This window comes from Gopherus flavomarginatus, chromosome 9, assembly GCF_025201925.1.
Source record: "Gopherus flavomarginatus isolate rGopFla2 chromosome 9, rGopFla2.mat.asm, whole genome shotgun sequence".
Taxonomy (NCBI): Eukaryota; Metazoa; Chordata; order Testudines; family Testudinidae; genus Gopherus; species Gopherus flavomarginatus.
In genome coordinates, this window is record NC_066625.1 from 17,973,467 (window position 1) to 17,985,792 (window position 12,326).

Genomic DNA, 12,326 nt, shown 5'->3' on the forward strand with positions numbered 1-12,326 from the left:
AATGGAGTCCCTTCCCTATCTTTGACAGAGCGCCAGGCCCTGTTCCATGCCCAAACTGACTGCCCTCTCCCTTCCACTTCCTGGCTATACTGGTGACTCAAAAACAATAAAACCACATAAGCTTCAGCATAAGTTATTCCTAGGAGTTCCATTTGGGCCAATGAGATACTCATGTAGATCCTGATTGAAACTAAATGGGTCCACCTACTACCAGGACCCGGCAGTAATTCCCCTGAATCTTAGTGCAGATATTTAGTACCCTGAGCCTAGGGTGACTTGAAGAGCCCTGCATTTCTGTACAGCAGTGGTTCTCAACCTGCAGGCCTCTTGTGGCCCAATCAGCACACAGCTGCAGCCCATGTGACATCCTCAGGGCCATAAGGGTTGTATATGTATTGTGTGGACGCGGCCCACATAACACAATGGTAAATAGGTGGAGAACCACTCCTGTACACGGTCTTAGTATCTGCCCTGAATTTTATATTTATGCTTTGATGGATATTTACAAAATGAATTGTTTGGTGGTGTTACTTATTGTTAGTTGCGCTACTGAGAAAAGTTATAGATATCTTACATTATGAACACAGTTTTCCAATTTGTGTTTTCCAAACATACTGGAACTTGCAAAAGCTGAACTCTGCAATGAACCAGATTAAACAATGACTGCAAGTGACAAATAAGAATGGATATGTTAAAAAAAACCCAAACCAATGTAGGGTTGCCAGTTTTTGAGTGGAAGGCCCGGTCAAAAAGGGACCCTGGTGGCTCTGGTCAGCACCGCTAACCTGGCTGTTAAAAGTCCGGTCAGCGGTGCAGTGGGGCTAAGACAGGCTCCCTGTTGTGGTTCCTGGAAGCGGCAGCATGTCCCAACTCTGGCTCCTATATGTAGGGGCAGCCAGGGGGCTCTGCACGCTGCTCCTGCCCCAAGCGCCTGCTCTGCAGCTCCCATTGGCTGGGAACCGTGGCCAGTGGGAGCTGCAGGGGTAGTGCCTATGGACAGGGCCGCGCACAGAGCCTCCTGGCCATGCCTCAACATAGGAGCTGGAGGGGGACATGCCGCTGCTTCTGGGAACTGCTTGAGGTAAGTGTCACCTGGAGCCTGCACCACTGCCCCCTCCTGTGCCCCAACCCCCTGCCCCAGACTGGAGTCCCCTCCCGCACTCTGAACCCCTCAGTCCCAGCCTTGAGCCCCCTCCTGCACCCCAAATCCCTCATCCCTGGCCCCACCCCAGAACCCTCACCCCCCTGCACTCAAACTCCCTGCCCCAGGCCGGCACCCCTCCCGCATGCTGAACTCCTCATTTCTGGCCCCCCATGGAACCCAGACCCCCAGTCTAGAGTCCATATCCTCTCCCATACGCTAACCCCCTTCCTCAGCTGAGAACCCCCTCCCACACTCCAAACCCCTCGGCTCCACCCCTCCAGCCTGGAGCCCCCTCCTGTGCCCCAAACCCCCTCATCCCTGGCCCTGCCCCAGAGCCCGCACCCCCAGCCAGAGCCCTCACCCCCTCCAACATCTCAACCCACTGCCTCAGCCTGGAGCCCCCTCCTGAACTCCTCATTTCTGGCCCCACCCCAGAGCCCATACCCCCACTGGAGCCATCACCCCCTCCTGCATCCCAACCTCCTGAGCCAGCCCAATGAAAATGATTGAGTGAGGGTGGGGAGAGCAAGTGACAGAAGGACTGGGGATGGAGTGAGTAGGGGGCTGAACTTTAGAGAAGTGACAGGGCTTTGGAGGAGGGGCAGGCAGGTTTGGGGTAAGAGTGTTCAGTTTTGTGTGAGTAGAAAGCTGGCAACAGTAAACCAATGGCATGATATAATGGTGTTAATAGGGATAGAAGAACACCTGATTCAGATTAAATTTGTACATGAAATCACTGGTAGTGACAGGATTCAGAATTATGCAGATGGTCTCATAGACAGCATGGACCTTTTACACCAGTGGTGGGCAACCTGCCACCCAGGGGCTGCATGCAGCCCATCAGGGTAATCCGCTGGCAGGCCACAAGACAGTTTGTTTACATTTGCACAGCTGTCCACAGCTCCCAGTGGCTGCAGTTCGCTGTTCCTGACCAATGGGAGCTGTGGGAAGCGGTGGCAAGCATGTCCCTGCGGCCCGCACCACTTCTTGCAACTCTCATTGGCCAGGAAGGACGAACCATGGCCACTGGGAGCTGCGGGCGGCCGTGCAAATGTAAACAAACTGTCTCGTGGCCCGCCAGAGGATTACCCTGATGGGCCACAGGTTGCCCACCTCTGTTTTACACCCTACATGCCAACCTGTGACTGGTCTGTCAGGATTCAGAATCAGCCATTCAATAGGCTTTGTCCTGAGTGGCAGCAGCCTGTTTTGTGGTGCAGTGATCGGATGAAGTGCAGTGATGTCTGGGAAATTTTTTCTGTCTGTGAGACTAATCCAGAACTGATTTCATAGAGTGTAAAGACCCACGTTGGGAGCGACCCAGTGTCAAGCTACTGTCTACATCAGCCATGTATGAGCAGGTAGATAATCAGCTACCCTAAGGGTTGCTTTGGTACTAGGAAAGGGTTAGGGATCAGGATATTACAATTGTCTAGGTGCCCCACAAGCAATGATGAGTTTTTGAGCAAGGTCCTAAACAGTATTTGTTGAAGCATGGATGGTGTGTTGCTCTCCAAAAGGAAGGCATTAACTATTCTTAATAATATGCCTTAGGCTTTTCTGCTAGCTTAAGCCAGCTATTAAGGGCTTGAACTCATCTGACAGATGGTTGGAAGTAGTTCCCTGAGCACATGCGCAGTCAAAATCATCTGGTAAAGACAGTACATTTCCACTAATTTTTCTAAACACCTCTATCATAACACCCACTCAGCTGTCTGTTCAGTGCTGAGACTGGGCACAGTTGTGTGCTTAGGTAGGGTTTGGACCCACCCTCGGTGCGGAGTACAGTGTGTAAATTTTCAGACTTAGATCTCCCCTGGGCAGATGGAATTACCTGTATAATGAAGATTCAGAATACAATGTTAGTCTCTTTGGGTATGTCTTCGCTACCAGCCGAATTGGCAGGCAGTGATCGATCCAGCAGGAATTAAGTTATCACATCTAGTCTAGACATGATAAATCCATCCCCGAGCGCTCTCCCGTCAACTTCTGTACTCCAGCGCCGCGAGAGGCGCAGACAAGAGTTGATGGGGGAGTGGCAGCAGTCAACTCACCGCAGTGAAGACACCACGGTAAGTCAATTATTCATGTAGCTGAAGTTGCGTAACTTAGATCAATTCCCCTCCTTCCCCCCGCCCCCCGTGTAGACCAGGGCTTAGTATCACAGTTATGATATGTAAATTCCTTAATGCTGACAAGAGGAAGTGCGTGGGTGGGGTGGGGGGCTTTCTTCATCTTTTAGGTAAAACAAGAATGAAGTTCACTGTGGCAAGAAATGGAGAGTGCTGAATGATTAATTTGGAGTGTGTGTGTGATGCATCTATTTATATTGCCATCTGTTGTAACCAGGATAAGGAAGTAATGATGAGGGTTGAGAATCAGGGCATCCATTCAGGGAGACTTATAGAGGCTGATGCTTTCCATTGCCTCAGATTTTAGGTTTGACTTCTCCCCCTGCTTGATTTCTCTGACCTGCTTGGCCATCCCCGGTGGGGCCATCCCCAAGTTTATCTCCTTGACCTATGCAATGGGCAGTGTCTTCCCAGATCCTTCTGTGTTAGGCTAAATAGATTGAACTCCTTGAGTCTGTTATTAAAAGGCACTAAAAATAATCATTTAATCATTCTTGTGGCTCTTCTCTAACCCTCTCCAACCTATCAACAGCCATCTTCTGGTGGACACCAAAGAGATAGCCACAGCATGCCAGCAGCAATTAGCCAGTTACTGATTTGTTTCATGTGTGCCATGCTAATTTTGTATGTTCTAGTTGTTTAGTGAAAATGAGCAGTGCCACATCACGTAATGTTTTGTCTGCCTAAATCTTCTGGGTTAACCTTTTGTCCCTCACCCTATTCATAAAGCAGTGCTGTGGGCATTGCCAGAAAGTCCCTCTGCCATAGTCTTCCTGTTGGTTGCTGCTCCCAATACTGACTATTTCCCCCCCATGAAGGAGTTTATGCAGGTTTGAGAGGAGATGATGTCATCAGCCCATCTTTTCCCTCCCAGGCCAGGCAGTCCCGCTCCCAGCCTTGACCCACAGACATACAGTGGAAAGGTCACTGTGCAATCAGGGGGCTGAGGCAAATACTCCCACACCACCTGGCTTGTTTCCACTGTGGTCACTAACTTGGCTTGCGTTAGCAGAATGGAGAATGTGGAGTTAAATACATAGGAATTATTTTACTCACTACTGAAATATAGCCACCTCTAGGATGGAACCAGACAGTTATTTAATTAACCCACAGTGATGCAACACATCAATTTAGGACATAAAATGGAAAGTAATGCCATATTCAATTCACATCTGAAGTGTAGAGCTTTGCTCAATCTACCATGTGTTCATCTGTGTACCAAATGTATCTCTGTCATGTAGTCCTGAAAAGTCAATAAGAACAATATAGAAGAGAAACTACTGCAGGGGAATCTGGGTGGGTAGAATGTAATTACCAGAGTTGGGATTGGACCAGGATACCAGATTTAATGACACCTACTCATCTTGTGCCCTAGGATCTTTAATGAGTGAAGTAAAAAAGGGCCTGTACTAAGAAGCAGCAGCCATCTCTGTGATATCCTGCCATAGGTGGGATCAGAGTTTCCCAGCTGAGGATGTGGAAGGGTGGCAGGAAACGGAGGGTCCTTCCCAAACCTAGAAGGAATCCTGAGGTTTTATTTACTTCTGAAGAGAGCTCTCCTGCTCAAGTTTTATTCTGGGTGTTATGGTTCATTTCACCCAAAATGCAGAGCCACACTCATCTGAAACTGCCACATTTTGCCTGGTTTCCCTCTGAAAAATGATTAACTGGCCAGTTTCACTGGAATCTAAGCCCTAATTTGTTCAGAGCCCTGCCCGGGTTTACCTGACACTTGACCTGGGTTTGTATACTTTGGTAAACTTGCCCCTAGGTTCAGGTTTGTGACAGACATTCCCCACAATACTAATTGCTGTTATCATTCGTGTCCACTTGTGGTTTATAACATCTCATGCTGTGGGTGCCATTAAAAGTTCTTGTCCTTTCTGTAGTGATTGTGGTACCATTGTTTCTCCTGTTCCTTGCTAAGATGGGCCACACAGATCAGATCTGGACCTGGGTCTGAACTTCTCCAGTGCTTGGATGTGGGAGTTCTTGGAGTGGGCTCAGCTCTGGTGGTGAGAATAGAAAGATACTATGGTTATTGCAGGTCTTGGAAAGGTGAATGTAAAATCAACAGTGGTGCTCACTGGATATGTATTTTCATCACACTCCTATAACAACAGCATCGGGAACCTTCAAAGGTAGTGCATGTCAGTCATTAGTATTTTAAGCATCGCTTTTATGCAGCTTTTAGTAATATCAGCTCTCAGACACTTTTTCTTTGACTTGTTTCGATTAAGTCACTGAAAGGGGGATTAATGGATAAACAGCTATGTTTATATAAAGCTAAGGTCAGGACACAGTCTGCTGAATAGCAAGGTCAATGGTAAGCGTGGCTCACAGATAACTGCTTGACATTCTGCAATATCAGAGAATAAGGGCACAAGTTTGTTAAGTGAATGCCACCTCTGAATTTCCTCCCTGTTGTCAGTTTATACCACAAAGGAAATGCTACTTAATCCTGTAGAGTCTGATTCTCTAAGCATTCTGTGCCCAGAATTTCCAGAGTTGTCAGTGGCAGTTCTGTGTGCGTCTGTTTTTTAAGATCGGGCCCACATTTCGTATGTTAACAGCAGATCAGTCTTAAATTATTAAGATTAGAACTAGATGGAAAAACTTCAAGTGCAAGCAAGGAAAATTACAGCTCTTGAGATTCCTCCTCCTTGTACATCCTGTTGAAACGGTTCTGACAGGGTGACAACCTGTTCCTGTCTTCTGCCCTCTCTATGCAGATGAGGGCCCTTCAGCTCCTAAACAACCCAGTGCAGTTTATTCACATTTGCTCTTCCCGTCACCTTACTGTTCAACACATCATATTAGATACAGTTTCAGTTTCTCTTCCTCAGTTCTCTGCTGAGGAGAGAGCATTCTCTCTCCAGAGATTGGTTCTCATTGTCCCTCCTGCACTGCCTTCCTGTGCTTTCTTATATCTCCTGGGTTAGCGGGCCAATATCCTCACTGGTCCTCCTCCAGCCCATTTTAATCCACTAATTAGGCCCTGGGAAGAATTAATTGGTGTTTAAGTGACCAGAATGCTGGCTCAGCTCTTGGTTCCCAGCACTCTGTCACAAGCTCACTACAGAGTAATGATGGCAGTTTTAAAACGGAACCATGTTCATTGATTGAAGTATAATAGAGGGAAGCAAACCTACTAGCAGGGGATACTATTCTTATTTTTAGCTTATTCAGAGCAAGGCTCCAAATGGTTCTTGAAGCTGATGAAAATGGAATGTGACTTTAAATATTTTTCTGCCATTTCAATCAATTAGGAGATTTGTTTTTGTTGGTTGAATTGCAATTGTTCTCTCTCGCTGACTTTGCAGTTGTATAGTCTCATATTTCCTTTTCCCTGTAGAATGAAGTCGAGTTGGGAGAGCTGCTGCTATCACTAAATTACCTTCCCAGTGCAGGACGACTGAATGTAGACATTATTCGAGCGAAACAACTTCTTCAGACCGATATGAGCCAAGGTTCAGGTAAAGGGCAGTGTATTTCTTACATCACTCCTGCATGTTTATGTGTGCTCTAAAGTTGTCCTGTATAGTTAGGCTGCCATTTTTGATTCCACCTAAGTGATTTGGACACTCGGTTCCATTAATATTAATGTATGGCTTTGAATAGCTCTAATATAAATTTTTAAAATATATATATATATATATATATATATATATAAATCAAACACTGAGAATCCAAGTCTACTGGCCAAAGCATAGGATTGGGAACCAGGAATTTCCAAATGCTGTCCCTGCCTCTGCTTTGTGGTTTAGGATTATTTCTCAATGTTTGTACTGTGCTTTGCAGACACAAAGTGCTGTGTGAGTGTTAAATATAAAGGTGGTTTAATTCTGCAAAACTTGTTATGTTGTGTGATTTTTGACAATGTCAACTCACTCCTCACCTGCTTTACCTGAGTATGGAGAAAGGTCTATTTCATCATTCTAGCAGCTGGTGATTCTGTCTGTCCCTCATGATATATTTCCCTGACTCCCAACTCCAGCTGCTGCTGTTGTCAGACTATTGACATCTGTCAGTGAGACCAACATACCTGGCTTCTGTCGAGGTCGCCATTTGTTGCACTCCATGCAGAGTCAACAGAAACATTCTGAATTCTGCTGCCTGAGACTTGTACATCTTCACTGCAAGTCACCTGGTACCTTGACATGATGAGTCCAGATCCCACCCAAGAGCTCTTTTCCTGCACCATGCCGCTCCACACTCTGGTCCCCACTATGCAGAGCCTTTCTGGGACAGGAACATTGACTGGCTGCAACTGTAAAGCTGGAATTGTGTTTGTGTTTCTTTCAGATCCCTTTGTGAAAATTCAGCTGGTTCATGGATTAAAATTAGCCAAAACCAAGAAAACCTCTTGTATGAAGGGTACAATAGATCCTTTCTACAACGAGTCCTTCAGTTTCAAGGTTCCGCAAGAAGAACTGGAAAATGCCAGCTTAGTATTTACAGGTAAAAGCATTCTTGCTATTGAATTGATGCTGTCTTGGCTGTCTCAGAGGTAAACATGCATGCACTTTAGCCTACGCAGTATCTTCCTCTTTTTCAGCAAGCTAACATTTATTGGACAATCAGTTCTGTCATTTCTACAGGAGCTTAATTAGCATCATGCTTCTCTGCACAGAAGCTTTCCTGGTGTTGTCAGCTGTAGTATGGAACTGTCTAGGAACTCACCTTGTCAGTTTCACTCTTAATTGGTGCTACTGGGAAAGCATTTCCACTGAGGAGAGAGGCAGGCTAATTGGAATGGGTCCTGAAGTGCTTCATGGAGAAGTCAGAGGAATGAGAGGCAGGTGGAAAGAAGTATCTGATGATCAACCTAGGACTTAAAACAATACTCATTTTGGGACTCAACAGAATTTTTATTTTGAGATTTGTGCACATGTCTTGTGCTAGTCCGTCGTACCGCTGTGATATAAATTGATTTGTTTATGCCTGTATTTTTAAAGGGACACTATTAAGGTACTGAGCTTACAAAGTAAGTGCTGACATTTATTGTTCACTGTTTGGATTTTGTAACACTCTGAAAAGAGATTGGTGACAAATATCCAGGTGGCATTTTGGTGAGTTTTTTGCATTCTTGAATTTGGTATTTTCTTCAGTTATGGAAACAGGCAATGGAAATTGACACACAGAAAAGTTTCTCAGAGCAGGGTTAGATAACATAGTGGTAAAAATGACTGCTCCTGGTCTATGCTGTGGCTTACATGGTTGATAGCACCGGAAAAGATGCATTATTGCGGAAAAACATTTAAGAAGTTTCTAGGGGCAGACACAGGGTAACTGGAAACAAGCCTTCTTAGTAGTTGCACAGTACAGGCAGCACAAGTAGTGGCAGTGCATGCTTCCATGCGCTACCTTTCGAAGTGGCTTAACCCAGACCTGAAGCATCTACTTTTGTGGGTTTTCTGTTGTAGCAAAAGGAATGAAGAGGATAGTTTGTATTTTCATGCCTCTTCAACCCTTGGCTTGTTGGCTGAGACTTCCAGCAAAGGATATGCCTAGACTTCAAAAAAACAACCACACCTGGTCTTTGTCAGCTGCCTCAGGCTTGGGCTGTGGGGCTACAAAATGGTAATGTAGATGTCTGGGCTTGGGCTCTAGCCTAGGGTGACCAGACATCCCGATAAAATTGGGACTGTCCCCATTTTTAGACGTTTGTCCTGTGTCCCAATCGATGTTTGTCCCGATATTTCACACCCTTTTTTTTTGTTTGTCTGTTTTGTTTTCTTCCGTCGGTGGGACTTCGCCTTTTTTTTTTTCCCCCCTCTGTTGCCAGGACTCCGTGACTCCGCTTTTTTTGTTCTCTCTCTGCCAGCCGGACTCCGTTTTTTTTTCTTTCGTTTTTTTCCCCCCTCTCTCTCTCTGCCGGCAGGACTCCAGGACTCTGCCCTTTCTTTTTCTTTTGCTGTGCTGGTAGGAGTCCACTTCCCACCCCCACTGGCGGGACTCCAGTTTTTTTCTTTCTTGTTATTGTTTTTTTTCCCCACTCTGCCGGCAGGACTCCGTTTTTTTTCTGTCTGACTCCCCAGGCAGGACTCCATGACTCCGTTATTTTTTTTCTCTCTCTGCCGGCAGGACTCCACGATGCCACGCTTTTTTTTTTTTTTGCTCCCCCGGTGGGACTCCCCCCATGTGTCCCAATATTTTCTTCATCCCATCTGGTCACCCTACTCTAGCCTGAGCCCTGGGAACCCACAACGGGGACTCCAGCCTGAGCCTGGATGTCTACACTGCAATTTTATAGCCCCACAAGCCCAAGTACGCCTGTTGTGATGATTTTATGGTATGGACATCTGTTCACTGAGAATCGGGCAGAAACCACTAGCTCATCTCAGTAGGCCACTGAATAGCCACTGATGTTGGGAATTTTGGTCTCTGCTGACCTTAGTCAGATTTGAACTAGTAATCTAGAAGTGAAAGGCTGCATAGCTCACTAGTCACCTACTGAGCAGTCCACTCTCCCCCTTGTTTTCAGTAGTAGGGATTGGAATGATATTTCTGTGGGCAAACAAATTGTAGAAAAGTATAGAGTTGTATAAAGACCATTTCTGTTGTTCATATTTTAATACATGCTTTTGTTACGAAGAGGAGAAAATATCAATTTCAAAAATACAAAAACCCCACCAGATGTCGTTTAGACTTGTATTTTAACTTTCATTTCCACTTTTTAATGCCATGCCCAAAAGCATTAAAAACCAAATTCTGCTCTCGTCTGCGCCAGTGCAGTTTCACTGGGGTAACCAAGAGCAAAATTCATCCCCAAGCATTCTCTGTGTTAAATTGATTTTGTGAATGGTGGCAATGCCTTTGCTTAAAATTATAATGCAAGCAGAAACAGGATTCAGTCCCAGTTGTTACATTGGGCTAGATGGTAGCATTCATGCCACTGTGATGCAGAGGGCAGTGTGGAGCCAAACGGTCCCCGAGGGAGCATTGGCTCAGGCAGACACAATCTCTCCCGGGCTGTATAGGGGGTGCATTTTGCCCCAGACATTGGGATGCAGTTGATTGCTCCCTCCATGGCCGTGAGTCCATCTGCTCTTCACCCCACCTACCCCCCTTTTGGCATTGTGGTCTCTGGGAGGAACAGGAGTGAGCAGGCCCCAGAGCTGACGGAGCACAGGGGCTGCCACTGTGGACAGCCTCTTCTGCACCCTTGTAGAGACCCTGAAACTTGATGTGCCCCAGTCCTGCAGCCAAGCAAGGGCCATGAGCAGAATTTATGCTCCCGTGAGTTAAAGGAAAAGAGGGAAAGATTTTTTTCTCCTTTTTTGTAATGTTCCAACAATGTTTCTGAGCCATTAAAAAGAGAATCTGCACCGAAAAGACAATGTTATTGTAAAGCTCTGTATTTCTTCCATGGCTGAAACGGCTGTCAAATCAGTATAAATTAGGGTGACCAGACAGGAAGTGTGAAAAATTGGGATAGAGTGGGGGGTAATAGGAGCCTGTATACGAAAAAGACCCCAAAATCGGGACTGTCCCTATAAAATTGGGACATCTGGTCACCCTAGTATAACCAGCTGAAATTCAATCCATTAGCTTGTTTCCAAACATTTCATAACAAAAGTGATGCTGATCAGCATTTTAAATCTTGCCCTTCATGCACAGAAATTTCCACAGCGAAAAGGCTATGACTTTACATGCATGCCATCTTGAATGTCCCCTTTCATGTGTAATGATGAATTTGTTCCTGGAATCTTCAGCCAGGTGATTTCTTTCTGCAGGAGTGAAATACTCCAGTGCTTGCCTTCAAAATACCAGCTCCCTATGATCAGGAACAATGAATGAAATACAACACAATTCATTAGAGCAAATGAAGTTGGTGTCAGATGGTTGGATGGCTGACCTTTTATTATGGATAACTTTTTTTTAAATGAGTCAATCAGAAGCTAACTGATTCATAAAAATAAACTATCACATGTTGTTACATAGCAGTCAGATTTAACTGATGATATTGGAAATGATCATATCACAGGGTTGTTTGTACCAGAGGGCACAAAATATTCATTGTTGAAATCACTGACCTGTGATTATCTACTGCATGATCAAAACACAGAGGCATGGAGTACACAGTACTTGGTGAGATCGATAGGGCCAGATTCTGATAACCTTCCTCATGTTGAGTACTATATCATTCTGAGTAGCCCTGCTGCTGTTGATATTTCAGTAATGCGTAGAGGTTCCAGCCAAGATCAGGGCCTCATTGTGCTATATGAACCCATGGTCAGAGATGGCATCTTCTCTGCATAGCTTACAGTCTATAGCTGAGACAGACAAAGGGTGGAAGGGGAAGCAGAGGTACAGAGGGTGAACTGACTTGCCCAAGGTTACACCACAGGTCAGTTACGGAACCAGTATTAGAACCTGCTCTCATCCCCTAGCCACAGGACTACGCTGCTTTTCCATTGTCCTACTCTGTGCTAGCAAGGGATATCAAAACCTATTATGAAGAGTGGGGAAGAAGGAATCCTATATAGCCACGTAGAAGCGAGTGAAGAACAGATATCCAGAAGCAATAGCATGGAAATAACATAGTCCAGTGGACTTGGTGATGATAAGGGCTCTGGGCCAAATTCTTTGCTGGTATAAGCTGGCAAAACTCCATTGATGTCAATGCAGTTGCATCCATTTAAACCAGTAGAAAATTTAGCCCAATTTCATGTCATGTCAGTGTGTGCTTTTAAATAAATAAAGTTAAGCAGCTGTGACTACTCCAAGGATGGCTGCATTTTTATGTTGGATGAGTGTTCCCTACATTGCCTTTCCTGGATCACTGGGGTATTGTGTGGCTTAACTGGTTCGTGCTTGCGAAGTGCTTTGAGATCCTCAAGTGGAAGATGATCTAGATGTGCAGATTATCATTATGAGAGCTGAATTTCTGTCTGAAAATGAGAGGAGCAGAACCCCAATCTTTTGGTTATTTTGCATGTATGCGTAACAGGAACTAAAGTCACCTCCTTTTTTTCTTTTAGGTCTTGCTTGCTCTAGCATACCTTAAGTCAATTAATTAAATTTGCTGATGAGAAAAGAGCCAA

At 45.4% G+C, this 12,326-nt stretch overlaps 1 protein-coding gene across 6 annotated transcripts in view; it reads left to right on the forward strand.

The window, feature by feature from the left end:
- Positions 1-12,326, forward strand: part of SYT17 (synaptotagmin 17) — a 78,504-nt gene that overhangs the window by 34,313 nt on the left and 31,865 nt on the right. For all 6 annotated transcript variants that reach the window (XM_050967754.1, XM_050967752.1, XM_050967753.1 and 3 more), the window contains 2 exons: positions 6,632-6,752; positions 7,582-7,737. In XM_050967754.1, the coding sequence (XP_050823711.1) occupies positions 6,632-6,752; positions 7,582-7,737 (277 nt within the window). The remainder of the gene's footprint in view (positions 1-6,631; positions 6,753-7,581; positions 7,738-12,326) is intronic.